Raw genomic sequence first — 13,401 nt, forward strand, 5'->3', positions numbered from 1 at the left:
TTCCTGCTATACAGCCTATATACAACTAAATTAACCCCCATGAACATTGCAATGAACCAGTTAGTCTTGGATCATTCTTGTGTGTATTTCATTCATTTAAGAGGGTTGATTGTGTCTCAATTTCAAGTGGAAATCATAAACATTTTAAAATTAGGCCAGGAACAGCTAAAAACAATCAAGGAATCTACTGTAAACAATCAATGATCCAAAAAGTTTAATAAGGGCAAGATTGCGCATTTATTACTGCATGGTGATACATAGCCGTTTGTATTGTATGGTGTATAACAACGTATATAAAATATATGTAGATATTTAACATATGGGAATATTCTAATCATATTATATATATACCTTGACAAATATTTATTCTTCCAAATCATGGCGTCGTTTAAATTTTGAAGTTTGTCCTTGCCGTAATTGATAAGAGAGCGTGTATCAAAAACAAATAACCAATTTAACGTCACCTCACTCCCATATTTCAACGAACAAATATTTCAAATGGCTCAACTAACAAACATGATATACGTTAAAAACTCAACCAATAGCCATAATAATAGCCACTTATAATGTTAAAATGTTTGGAAGTTTGGACCGAAACTTTTATGATACCAGGAATTTATGACGGAAGTAAATCTCCCTATAGACATAGAAGCTTACATGACGTTTCTGTCATGCCGTCGACGAGAGGTTGCCACGGAAGTTGCCAAAACAACGCCGTCAAGGCATCGGCATTCAGTTTCATTTTGGTGCGTCTGAAGCCGAATTTATTCGCGCGACGCAATATTTGAAATCCGGTGGTGTGATTGATTTGCGAAAAAATTCGCCGCGAGAAAGTAGAAACGCCTCCTACTTTTTATCTGTTCGCGCGAATAAATTCGCATAGTGGAAAACGGGCTTTAACACAATTCAAGCAATGTTATATTTTTATAATGTTATACTGCGCTTTGACATTTTTTCCAGCACAAAAAGTGGGGTGGGAAGAATTTCGGGAATTCAAACAGTTTCTTAGCCCCAACCACTGTCATACAGATCAGCTGGTTATGAAACATATCCCAAAATTTTCCACGTTTTGAAATTAACTTTTTTAAAACATGTTTTTTTACTCACAAAAAAGACCTCAAGGACTCAAACTACTCACACGCACCAAAAGTGCGAAGTCAACTAGTCAAGTACCAAGTATATCCTTATTTTATACTCCTTGTATAATTTGAACATTGTATAAAATTAGTACGCATTAACGCATATAGCACCACAAGAATAATATTAAAGAAAATTGTCACTCGATAATTCTTTTCACAGCTACAAAAACAATAAAATTGTTTTATTTAATAAACTGCGACGTGTCAACGCGCCCATACACGACCAGATCTTGTAAAACGGCGAAATAGCAGGAATAGGACCAGAATCTGCATGTATTTTAAAATATATTCTTACCCCAAATAAATCTAAACTTAATCGAACAGTATTAAAAGAACGGGTTTTTTGTCCCTCTTGGAGGAATTGCCGTATCATGCGAGCGAAATCAAATCGCGCATCGGAAGGTTAGTCAGAGATTTCGAGCTGTGCACCACAACCCTTGGGAGACAAAACTGCGAGTCGGTGACGTAGATAAATACGGTCGCATACACTTTTCAATTACTATTATATTTCGCACCAAAACACATTTGCGATGACAAAAAACAAACAAAAAACAAAACAAAACCTAGGCGAATTTTCAACTCCGTCGCTCACGCTGGAGTAATAACTAATTTTTGTTTAGGCGCCTCATGAGTCATAAGGTATGATCTCGGATCAGCTGGAAGTATTGAACGGTTCATTTGCGTAACCACTAGCAATCCCACTTCTTCCTTCAACTGCCTTTGTCACCTCTGTCTCTCCTCTTTTCGGTTCAAGACCTTTCCAACTACGTTGTGCAAGGAATCCGGCTAAAAACGATAGGATAAGAGTTACACCAGAAGACAAAATGACCATTGCATAATCTCTGTTTGATCACGTGATATGAAATAGCGAGAAAGGAATGGGACTATAGTGGGACAAAAATTCAATTCATGGTTAAAACAAAATATATTTCTGGCATAAATTTAAAACCGAAATAAATAGTATATTTCAAAAGCAGTACTGCTACAACTCAATATCTTTTGAAATATACTATTTATTTCGGTTTTAAATTGATGCCAGAAATATATTTTTGAGAGATATTAAGAGATTTAATAACACATCGTCGCATAAAAAATGAATTACAATGTGTTTTACAAGAATTTAAGAGTTATTATTTACGCGTATAATATATATGAACTGCTATAATAAAAGAACTGCTTAAATGCTGCTATTGTCATAAGTATAAGTTGCGGCCGAATTAAAACGAGGCACCAAAATTATGAAAAAATCAACGTAAACTGAAAACGTCCTTGCATGCACATACCTGCAGAAGTAGGTTGTGTCGATAAAGTTGTGTTCTGATTTTTTAAGACCAAACTGTCTGATCGGTTTTTGCCGATTTCTAAAACAAATTAAACACGAGATTATTTGTCACTGAGAGCAAAATATATCATCCATTCGTATCGTAGTCCTCATTATTGTGATAAATACGATATCAAAAAGTTATGGGATGAAACTATAGCATTTTATATCGCACATAACAATTAACTACACGACCAAAAAACAAAAAATGCCAGGGATAGTAAATACATATAGAAAATCAACATAAATTATAGAAAGCGCATGAAAGATATTTAACAGTTATTCTGCAAACTCGAGTCGTATATGAGCTGATAGCTCAACTCCCAAAATCTTTCGGTCATTTTGTTTACTTTCTCTACTAGACAGATATGAGCTAATATCTGTCTAGTAGCCAACCAAAGAAATTGCAGCATACCTCATATCTGGCGCTTGTGTATATAATAAACGCGGTTAACAACACATTAAATCACCTTGTTGTGTGAACACCGGTCTTAATTTTCCAGAAATGAGAGAAACATCAGGAACCTCGTCTGTAACTTCTTCAGTGCCCTAAACACAATCACTTGAAAATCTGAATGTTTCTTTTTAAAATGTCTCATACTCTTTTAAATTTTGCGCTGTTATTCCGTTTTTTCTATTGTTACATGCAAACCTGCAAGTTATACATAAGCATACGTTCACGTGATGTAATGGTGCATGCCATTGGCATATTTCATTGGGCTGCATGAGGTTTTTATTCAACCGATCGATTCAAAGACTTCAATCACTGCAATCTATACAATCTAAGTTGTAAGTTGTAATTTGCATGTTTGCTTCTAACGAACTTTGACGTCACTTGACGACGAAGTGCTAAATAGCAAGAGCTAAATGGGCTTGTTTTAAATTATGCAAACTTTGTTTTATATTACTAATGCTGATTCGCCGTACCTTACTCTCTATTTCTACATGTTTAGCAGAACCTATATTTTGAAAAAAAGAACCGTAAAGAAGAATATTAAATATGCTTGAGCATTGGCGTAGTCAGCATCAATAATTGAGGCGGGGGGGGGGGCATATTCATATAAACAGACGGTAAAGCCAATTGATTTCAAAAGAAATTCGCCGCGCATGCAGAACCAGAAGCGCACAATATTATATGATTTGAACCCCCCCCCGCCCAATTATCGATTCGCCATTGAATGGCTGTAGCCTTTGTATAGAATGGAAATAAGGAACTTCTTTGAAATATTTATCCGTAACATAAAGGAATAGGAATCTAAAGGCACATACTTACACAGTAACATTTTCAAACGTTCAATACATACTATCACATGAAAATTAATACCGTAAACTGAATGTCCTCGAATTTTGGTGAAAACACTCATGGCTACACATACCTGGTAGAAGTTCGTGGAAGTCAGTAATGTATTCCCCTGTCCAGTCTCTTGCCCTGTAGAAACATAAAACAAATATGTTAGTTAAGTTAAAAGCATGTAGTCTCGTACATATAGGCCCTAAATTTCCTGCTATCCACGGGCACTGGAAAAAGGTCATTTACAAGGTAGATCTAGCTTAAATCACAGATTTGGTGAAAAAATGAAGATTAGGTGTTGAATTACGATAAATGTTCAAAGTTGTTAAAAGTAGTTGGCAATAGCAATATTTAGGGGTATACATGACTATCATTTAGCAAAATAATATTATGCATGCAGGTACGTATGACTTTATGTATCTAGGAAGATGTTACATCATAATTGCAAGAAACTAGGCTTAATGATTGTTTATAAGATCATTCAGCTTGGATTTACATAACAATTACAATTAACTTTATTTTCACCTTGTACACGCAATTTCAATTTCAAATGGAGTGATTATCGGCCTATAAAATTCCTTAAAACAATAATTTAGTTGGTTAGTTTTTGATAGAAAAAAATTTCAGTTTGGCAAGTGGAAGTTGATAAAATATTTTAGATCGTCAACGGCTGCAATAAATTCAGGTGGTTAAGTGCTTGTAGAGGTAAAGATATCAACCTACCTGCGAGCATATAATGCTATTCTCAGGACACGCTATTAAAACAAACACGTCAATTTCCATAAAATTCGCTAGCTTTTCTGGACTTAACTTTCCAGTAACGAATGTAAAACACTAAAGGAAAATGTATAAATATTATACAAAATAAAATATAATAAACGATTATTGGATGAGGTTTTTGTGATATGTATAGGTTATCACATGAGGGGCGAGGTGATATCAGTTTTATCGCTTGAGGGACGATATCATAAACATAGTATTAACGAATGAAAAACCTTATTTAATAGCAACATCAAAAAATACATCAATTATTAATACATAAATACATTCAAATGAATACCGCTTGTTAACCACCGCAGGCTCACTTGCAGATAACTCGGTTATCTACTAGCAGATAACTGAATTTTGCGTGATTGCGCGATTTATCTGTCAACTATTAGCCAATCAAATTGCTTTTACTACTATAATGTATAATAATTTGTTTTATTATTTCTTCAAATGTATAATACAACAATTATTGAATTCGGTTTTTGTGATATGCAGAGTTATCAAGGTCTCGGTAAACGTTATCAGCCTTACCTTCGTAATATCGTCTTAATATCTGTAGGTGGTGTGTATTTTAAATGTGATTGGTTCATTCGTAGTCACATGACTTTAAATAGACGCAATGTTTCCCATATAAATATATATAATATATAAACATGCATACATAATTTTCGAATGCTTCCTGGGTCGCCTATGGCTTAATATGTGGATTTATCAGCAAATGTATGACACCTCTTTGAATTTATTCGTCAATTTCGTTAAAATTATTTTGAATTAGTTCAAAGTTGTTATTTATATATAAAAAGGAATTTAAATTTCGCTAAAAATTGTACTGCTATATTTAAAACTATTCGTAGGCGTAGCACAATTATGATTATAGTTGAATTTCATAGCTCGAGAGTCGACTTTATAATTGTTCCTGACATAGGATTGTACCTATACGACTTCGATCATTCAGCAGAAACGAGTATTATAGAATTTCAGTGATGAAAATATAAGGTTCTACAATGCAGTTTTTTTTATCTCAAAGTAATTTTATTTTAGGCTATTTTTTTGCTGACTTGTTTACATTAAGGTACAGCTAGAACAATATCGTCATTTCCGGGTTTCTGACTTTACCTTCTTTCCACATTGACGTAAAATTTTCTTAATTCTCTGCAGAATTGTTAAATAATTCGCTACAAAGAAAATCATCAAACACATTCTTTAATCTTACATTGATCACACAATAAAAAATAGGCACACTACGTCCATTACATATATCAGAGTAAAAAGCTGGGGCCAGTTGTAAGAAAGGCGTTTAGCTTAAACGGTGAATAAGCCAAAGTTTAAATATACTCTCTTAGATTATGTTAATGACTGTTTATTGTACTGTAAATTAAATTGTTTAAATCGAAATATTTCAGCTCAGTTGTTCAATAAATAGATCTTTTTGTTTTCCAATGTTATATATTCACCGTTTAAGCCAAACCATGCCATGAAATATATTATGCGACTTATATCCAATACAGGGTGTATCAAAAAAAGGTAATCCAACTTTGGCGCGCTACTGTACGTGAACTACTACGGAAAGTTTAGGCTTTTAACTATCGAATGACATGTTTTTAATACCAATTTGTGAAAAAACGAGGAAATAGGAGGCTGATAAAAAGTGTTAGTCAAAATCGCATATTTTCACCTCTGAGAGTTGGGACTAAAACCATCGAAAATTAACTCCCTTTGGGACTTCATTGAAGGATTTTGCTTCTGAATAAACTACCTGCATATGCATATTAAGTAGGAATAAATCACATCAGGAGAACATTCCAAGCAATGCGGCATAAAACCAGTGCAAGCTGTGACATGTTCGTGATTAATTGTTTTTTCTTTTGTTATGCACCGCTTTAATTAGGCTCAAAGGTGAAAATATGCGATTGCGACTAACATTTTTTATCAGCCTCGTATGTGCTCAATTTTTCACCATTTGCTACTAAAAACATGTCATTCGATAGTAAAAAGCCTGATCTTTCCGTTGTGAAAAAGAATGATCGTTCATATAGACTGAGTAGTTTACGTACAATATAGCGTGTTGAAGTTGGATTACCTTTTTTTTTATACACTCTGTAGTGCAAGAAATTCCATGTTACGCGATCATCAGGAATTTTCGATGCAGTTTTCGGAATTCATAACATCAAAAGTATTAAACAGTACCTACTCCTAGGGTTCCTATCAAGATGCCAACTACTCTAGCATCTTTCGCTCTCTCAATAAGATAGTACCTGGAAGTAGCAACAAAAGTAAATAATTGAGTAGTAATCGATTTAACACTTGGGAGAAAATTGTCTTAGCCACTAGACACAAGTTCTTCGGGGAAACGGCTTCATTTGATCTATACTTTATCGTTTTCACGAAGTTCATAATGAAAAACGGTTATGGTAGGATTCGAACCATCGATTTAACACTTGGGAGACCATCGTATTAAGAGATGATGAGAGTAGAAATAAAACAGTAAAGAGATGCACTTATAGGTCTATACATCTTCCCCCGGTGTTTAATAACAGGAAGAATAACCCTGCTATTTCAGAAAAAGGGAGAAATACAAAAGACTCACAAAGACAAGCGAGGCTTGCCATATGCACCGGCCACGGTTGATATGTAACGCCCGCCGCACACGTTAGCTACTAGCTGAGCTAAAGACCACGTTAGCTCAGCCCGAAAAACCATCCGCACACGTTAGAAACTTGCCTTTCGAGGCGAATTCCTCGCGAAAAACCATCCGCACACGGATAGATTCTAAAACACTTATTCGCTTCAGGCAAATAACCCTCGTTCAAAGTCTACAACTAAGAAATTATATCATACCTTTTCATAAGTAAGCGGTTTACGCTGAGGGTCTCTTTCCGACATCTTGATGATTCTGGATTATAAGAGTAGAACTAAAAACAATTTGTTTGTTAGGCTTGCTCTCGGGAGGATAAAACACTGGTAAGGGGTCGTGTACCTGCAGTTCTAACTATAGCTCAGGAGACACCTGTTCGCGGGCCAAAAAGTATTGTTAAAAAGCAATATATAACTGAATTTCTACAGCTCTAACTTAGTTGCAATCCGGCATATTGGTAGATTTTTTTAATCACAGGTATTTTGAATATGAAATTAGGCCATGTAATTTGTGCTGGGTTATCAAAAAACCGTATATAAAGAAATAAGTTATCACCTGACAAGTATTATATGCCATCATATGATTGGTTAAAGATAAACTTTCTTCTCCAATGTAAAATACAACGTAATCTTCAATGCGACAGCCGTTTTCCAACACGAATCTTCGGCCAAATCTATTAGTTTATTGAAGTGAAGTTTACAATCTTTAAAGGGGTATCAGGCAATAAAAATTATTTCTGTTTTGTTGAAGATGATGTAATTGCGTGACGTCAAAAGCAAGGTTAACGCTTAAAAAACAACAATTACATGTTTACGTTTTAGTTTAGAACTCTTACAATTCAAACGTTATAATTTAAGATACGTGCGATTGTAATACCATGGAACTATCACTTCGCTGGATCGTTAATTTGAAGTTACAGAACGAATGTTCACCCAGCTATTATGACGTAACGCATATCAGAGCAAGAATTCATATGTATATCCAAAATGGCGGATGGAAGATAATTTCATTCCAAAATATCTTGAGAAGTAATAAAGTTAACAAAAATCCATAAACGAATTTTGCACATAATCATGACGTTCTTTTAAAACCGACAAAGATAATTTTTATTGCCGTATCCCTTTAAACATTTCTCTTTAGAAAAGATTGCAATTAGTGAAAACAATTATGGCAACTTTTTAACCAAAAAGGTGTCTTAAAAAAACCCTTTCGTATTAAAATCAATTATTGTATTGCACGCCAGCTATACAGGATGTCTCAAAAAAAAAGAAAACTATTGAAATCACTCATTGTTAAAATTTGAATGCTGTGTTCACGAATTTTAGCCCGTGGGGATTTAATACAACTCAGTAAAATGCTAAATGTTTTGTGTTGCTAGAGAAAGGGGACATGTCGAAGGTCTTGGTGATTGAGATGCACATTTAAATATTTTAAATATCCATATTTGTAAATTGTAAATACTGTTAATAATTATCATTTTCGCGCACGAGCAAATACTGCATCATATGCATGCAAAAAAATGCTTATTGCAAACATTTACACACCTGTGGGTCCCAACAGAGTGCTTAGGCATTCAAACTCTTGCATTGTTATGCGCGATTTCAAAGGTTTTCGTTTTTTTTGAGACACCCTGTAGTACCATATAAAGGCATAAAACTATTGTATTGCACGCCCAGCTATACGTAGTCACTAACCCTACAATCTTTTCTTTACAATGAAGAAATTTGTTCTAGAGTACATTTTAACGCAAGAATGTAGCAGACAAACCGTCCCTACACTCATGCAAAACGTGATCATTGGAATTGCTTATATGGATGCATGCCATGATTATACTTCCAAAATGGCAGGCTTTGCACAAATGAACTATGGGATACGTACCTACAGTAGGCGTCCTCTGTCTTGCATTTGTTTTCACTGGCTAAATTTTTACTGCAAGTCGTGATATTTTCGTTATCTCGACATTCGCTTTTATCGGTGCCAACGCGCGTCTTTTTCGAATTATTATCATCGTTGTCGTTATGAACGAGAGACGTCGAAACTAACGATCTGTATTCTGATGATAGTTTTGAGTAAATAGAATCTGAAACGAATTAATATAGAAAATATTTCAAAATAGGTGGAAGATAAACACATCTTACATCACAGCCGGTGAAAAGAGAAATTGAAGATAAGAAAATATACCGAAAGGTAATAACACCCAACGTTTCAAATGACGCTTAGTGAACCACCTCGTTTTTGTAGTAATTAAAAACTAAAAATTTCATCGGTACAGCTGAAAAGAACACACCAAAATTAGTATATGATAAAAAAATATTGCTTCAGAAATAGTATGAAGTTGAACATTGAAGTAGGCAAATTTTGTATAAATTTTGGGGTTGGCTCTTTCCATTTGTACTAATTAATGAATTTTCTAGTTTGTTAAATCTCACCATAGATCTCACCTATTGAATGATGATAGACAACATCATATATCAGGATTATTTTACAATCTTTGTCTGGAAAGCAACTCTGAAATGATTGACAGCAGTGCTCAACATTTATCTTCTTTTTGCCAAACGCGAATACAACAGGTATGCGCTCTGTTCTAAAAAACAAATATGAATTCAACATAATTACGCTGCCATTAGTCTGTGCGTGATTGGATTGTCACACAATAATTGCGACTATCAATCTAAAATGTCGCCATTTACTTGTGAATATTTTTTTGCGAACGAATAATCAGAATGCTTTTATAAATGCTTTTGCCCAATAGAACAAATTAATTTCGTTAAAATGCATATTACTAAGCTTTCGGCTCGTGAGCTCGGGCCACTCTGATGATGGCCCGAGCTCACGGGCCGAAAGCTTAGAAATTTAATAAATTACATGGTGTAAATCACAAGCAATTAACAACTATAGATAATCATATGGTAACTACTAAAATTCAGCAGCAGGAAAGGTCAATGGATTGAAGCATATATTTATCAAAACGAAGAAGTACTTTGCCATCGTTTTAGTAGTTGTAAATGTGACTGGAAATGTGTGATCAAATATGATCACCATGCAGGCCGCGGCACTTGAATGCTAGAAAACAATAACGACTATAACGGATCTTACAGCAAAACATTGGCGATAAAATACATTTAATTTTTTATAAAATACATATTAAAACTTACCGACTTAAACAAGAAGCACCAAAGTGAATAATAAGGTCAGCTTTTACATGTTCAGCCGCTATTTCATCCACACAACAACTAAATGAGTTGAATCCAAAGTCAAAGAGCTTTGAAAATTTCAGGTATACAACCCGGCCATCCAAACTATATCTTATATATATAATAATATATACAACAACCTAAGTTGTACAGATGATCTAGGGTACTTCTTTGTCACTGTGAGATTATAATAAAAGTCATTAGTGGTTTAAAGCCTAGCCATGAAAACCTACCTTCCGTAGGAGGTGTCAGCTAGTATATAAGTCCTACAATCGACCTTCTCTTCAATAATTTGTGCCACTTGGGAAGACTGGCATAACAACGAGTCAGGAAACTGGAGTGCTACCTTAATAAGAAAGTTGAAATCATTCGCGGTCATGTTAACTTTCTTTTTAACTTTGTGCCTCCAAATTTGTTTTTGGGACTTTTCATTTCAGTCTTAGCTGAAGTCCTCGTGACCAACGTGTGATGTAATATGATTTTTTCATACTATGTGCACACGGAACGTTTTCGAGCGTTTGCATTTTCGTTTTCATGCCGAAACGGTTTCAAACACCGTCAATTTACAATAGAAGTTGAAGCAAGTTAAAGCTATAATTTAACATATTGAGCATATTTTCTCTTAGATCGTGTGGCGTCAAAGCGATAAAAACGATCGAAAACTCATCTCGTCCTGGTGGTCATAAATGGCCACGCAATGACGTCACAGCAGTGGCGAAGATATCCTTGTCCCAAGGGAGCTGGGGAAACGTGAAACCGACACAAATGCGAGTGAACATAGTTTTAATGTTACTTTTTTTAATCAACTATAATTATGGGACTCAGTTTTAACTTGATATGAAGAATTATCAAGCCTCAGTTTGTCAGAGCATTTGACTTCTGTTGACACCAACAAACACAATGTACTGCCTTAATTATTGTTAATTATTCAAAATTCAAAAATATAAGCAAGATTAGCAAATCTAAGCGAAGATAAGCAAAATTTTACTGATTTCCCACAATATTGCACATAATTAGGTCAACACATGGACCACAGAGCAAGGAGCTGGGGGGTCTACCCCCATCCCACTTTTTTCTTAGACAAAATAGTTATCAGATAAAATTCTGCATGAGAGTGGGAAATTAGCATGAGTCCTACCCCTTTCCCAACAGGCTCTGTGATCGTCTCAGTGTGTCGACAACCACTGCCCAAGTAATTAACAACATATGTATGGAAATATATTTTTTATGATTTAAAAAGAATGTGTTATACATTGTACAATGAAATTACAACCTCTGTTGCATTATAAACTTATCGTCTATCATTAAACAAATAAATCTTTGAGCCTACAAACAGCATTGCACAATGATGTACTGCTCCAAATCGCTGTTCACAATTGTCAACAATATTTTTTAAACTGTATACTGTTAACCAGTTAACAGAGTCAAGTGCAACAATATTGTTCAATGTTGATGGCAAATTTCATTAATATAGGCAACAAAGCATTGTTTAATCCTAGCTCCCATTTTACCAATGTAATAACCCAAATTACCCAATTGTTTTAGGCTATTTATTTTTTAGCATACTTAATCATTTACTATATATACTTGGGTAATAATGTACCAAAACAAATTGTTGTTGACTATTGGAAACAGAGCCAAAAATGTTACCTGCACCTAGTGAACAGGATGTTACTAAATTGAAATAACTTGGGTGCAGCACAAAATTTTTAGCCTTGCCTTTATCACTTATCAGGAAAACATTTAATTATATCAAGTTCTATACATTCGCTGCAAATTGTGGGGCGCAGAGCAGCATTGTTCAGTCATGAGAAACCTAAAGGCTACCAGATCCTTTGTGTGTAAAATTGATACATTTATATAATTCTAACTTGTTCTAACTATTTAATTATATTAAAGTCCACAAAGCACAATGAAATTGTCCTAATTATATATTTACGGATTTGGTACCAATCGACTTGTCACTACTGTGTGTCTTACACTTTAAAAAAGAATTTTGAAAGGCTATTTCGTGCAAATTTCTAGAAATTAATTCAAAAAAACTGTTACAGCCAGGACCTTTATAATTAATACTGACTTTGATTATTATTCTTATTACCTTTGGTGTTCTAATTCCACAGTTCTTAATACGTTGAACACAATTTTCCAAATTATAGAACTCCTCCAAGTGGCTCTCTTCTAAAGAATACTTTGTTGCTGTTTCACTTGCTAAAGAAAATTGATCTTCGTGTACATCACTATTGAATTTACTGCTCGGAATGATCGTGTCCATCTCTCGATCTGAAAATTGAGTTCAGCTCACGCTAAACAGTAAACACCCATCCAGTTTGGTGATTTAGTCATAGCTCAGTGCGCAGACCAGTAATGATAGAAATAAATTAGAAAAAATTATGCCAAAATAATCTCCTTAGAAATATAGAGTTGGTTCACCAAAATAATTCAACCATGAAAAAGCCAAAAGAAAGGCTTGAACAAAAGTTGGAGATTCCTGAAGGTTTATTGGAACCACTAAAAGGTAGGGCAAAATATGATGTTATTGGCTAGGATCAGTGACTTCATTGTACACTTAGGCCTTAGCTGCGTGCAGCATAAATATTTACAATGCAGTCTTGCATTGTATACACATGTGCTATGCATATGCACATGTTATGGATCTTTGGTTCATTGTAAATGATGCAGTCAAAACCCTCATATTATGGACACAAGATGACTACACCAAGCAGCCAGTTATATTGTCTGTCCATATAACCTATAAAACCTAACTGCAATCCTTACCCTAACCCCATGCAATTTTATAACCCTAATCCTAACACTTATCCTAACCCTAATACTAATTGTCCCTAATGGTCATTTAGTTAAGTTCAGCTGCTATCTAGTCAGTTTGTAGTACAATGACAATTTCTTTGACCACATGTGCCATAGATGCTGGTATAGTATGGTATACATACTTGTAGCTGATGGTTTTTGTTCATTTCCTTAGACATCTTATTTTGTCATATGCCCTGGGATTCTATATGTAGGTGTTGGTATCATGCATTTCCACCATGTTGGGG

At 34.6% G+C, this 13,401-nt stretch overlaps 3 protein-coding genes across 5 annotated transcripts in view; 1 reads left to right on the forward strand and 2 right to left on the reverse strand.

The window, feature by feature from the left end:
* Positions 1 to 632, reverse strand: part of LOC114531073 (inhibitor of nuclear factor kappa-B kinase subunit beta-like) — a 36,591-nt gene extending 35,959 nt beyond the window's left edge. For 2 of the 3 annotated variants that reach the window (XM_028552716.1, XM_028552715.1), the window contains exon 1: positions 352 to 632. The gene's annotated coding sequence lies outside the window, so the exon portion shown is untranslated. The remainder of the gene's footprint in view (positions 1 to 351) is intronic. The other variant, XM_028552717.1, reaches the window with a different exon arrangement.
* A 987-nt stretch (positions 633 to 1,619) lies between these two features.
* LOC114531082 (2-(3-amino-3-carboxypropyl)histidine synthase subunit 2-like) lies at positions 1,620 to 12,651 on the reverse strand. The gene is made up of 16 exons (XM_028552725.1): positions 12,447 to 12,651; positions 10,582 to 10,694; positions 10,310 to 10,387; positions 9,596 to 9,738; positions 9,033 to 9,234; positions 7,710 to 7,827; positions 7,358 to 7,431; positions 6,707 to 6,774; positions 5,636 to 5,694; positions 4,475 to 4,585; positions 4,277 to 4,329; positions 3,837 to 3,889; positions 3,388 to 3,419; positions 2,931 to 3,009; positions 2,423 to 2,500; positions 1,620 to 1,925 (listed from the first exon to the last, which is right to left on the reverse strand). The coding sequence occupies exons 1-16, from the start codon at positions 12,618 to 12,620 to the stop codon at positions 1,792 to 1,794; spliced, it is 1,569 nt and encodes a 522-aa protein (XP_028408526.1). The 5' UTR covers positions 12,621 to 12,651; the 3' UTR covers positions 1,620 to 1,791.
* A 77-nt stretch (positions 12,652 to 12,728) lies between these two features.
* LOC114531083 (thyroid adenoma-associated protein homolog) overlaps positions 12,729 to 13,401 on the forward strand; it is a 28,661-nt gene continuing 27,988 nt past the window's right edge. The window contains exon 1 of the mRNA XM_028552726.1: positions 12,729 to 12,863. Coding sequence (XP_028408527.1) covers positions 12,794 to 12,863 — 70 coding nt within the window. The 5' untranslated portion in view covers positions 12,729 to 12,793. The remainder of the gene's footprint in view (positions 12,864 to 13,401) is intronic.

This window comes from Dendronephthya gigantea, unplaced genomic scaffold (assembly GCF_004324835.1).
Source record: "Dendronephthya gigantea isolate DGI-Jeju-01 unplaced genomic scaffold, DenGig_1.0 000068F, whole genome shotgun sequence".
Lineage (NCBI taxonomy): Eukaryota > Metazoa > Cnidaria > Anthozoa > Malacalcyonacea > Nephtheidae > Dendronephthya > Dendronephthya gigantea.

Bases quoted from the DNA above. Each gene is read 5' to 3' on its own strand.
- LOC114531082 (XM_028552725.1), bottom strand. From the start codon at position 12,620: ATGGACACGATCATTCCGAGCAGTAAATTCAATAGTGATGTACACGAA. The intron at 5,695-6,706 runs GTACTGTTTAAT...TTTTCTTTGTAG, and splicing joins GATAGGAACCCTAGGAGTAG to CGAATTATTTAACAATTCTG. The intron at 3,010-3,387 runs GTACGGCGAATC...GATTGTGTTTAG, and splicing joins ATGTAGAAATAGAGAGTAAG to GGCACTGAAGAAGTTACAGA.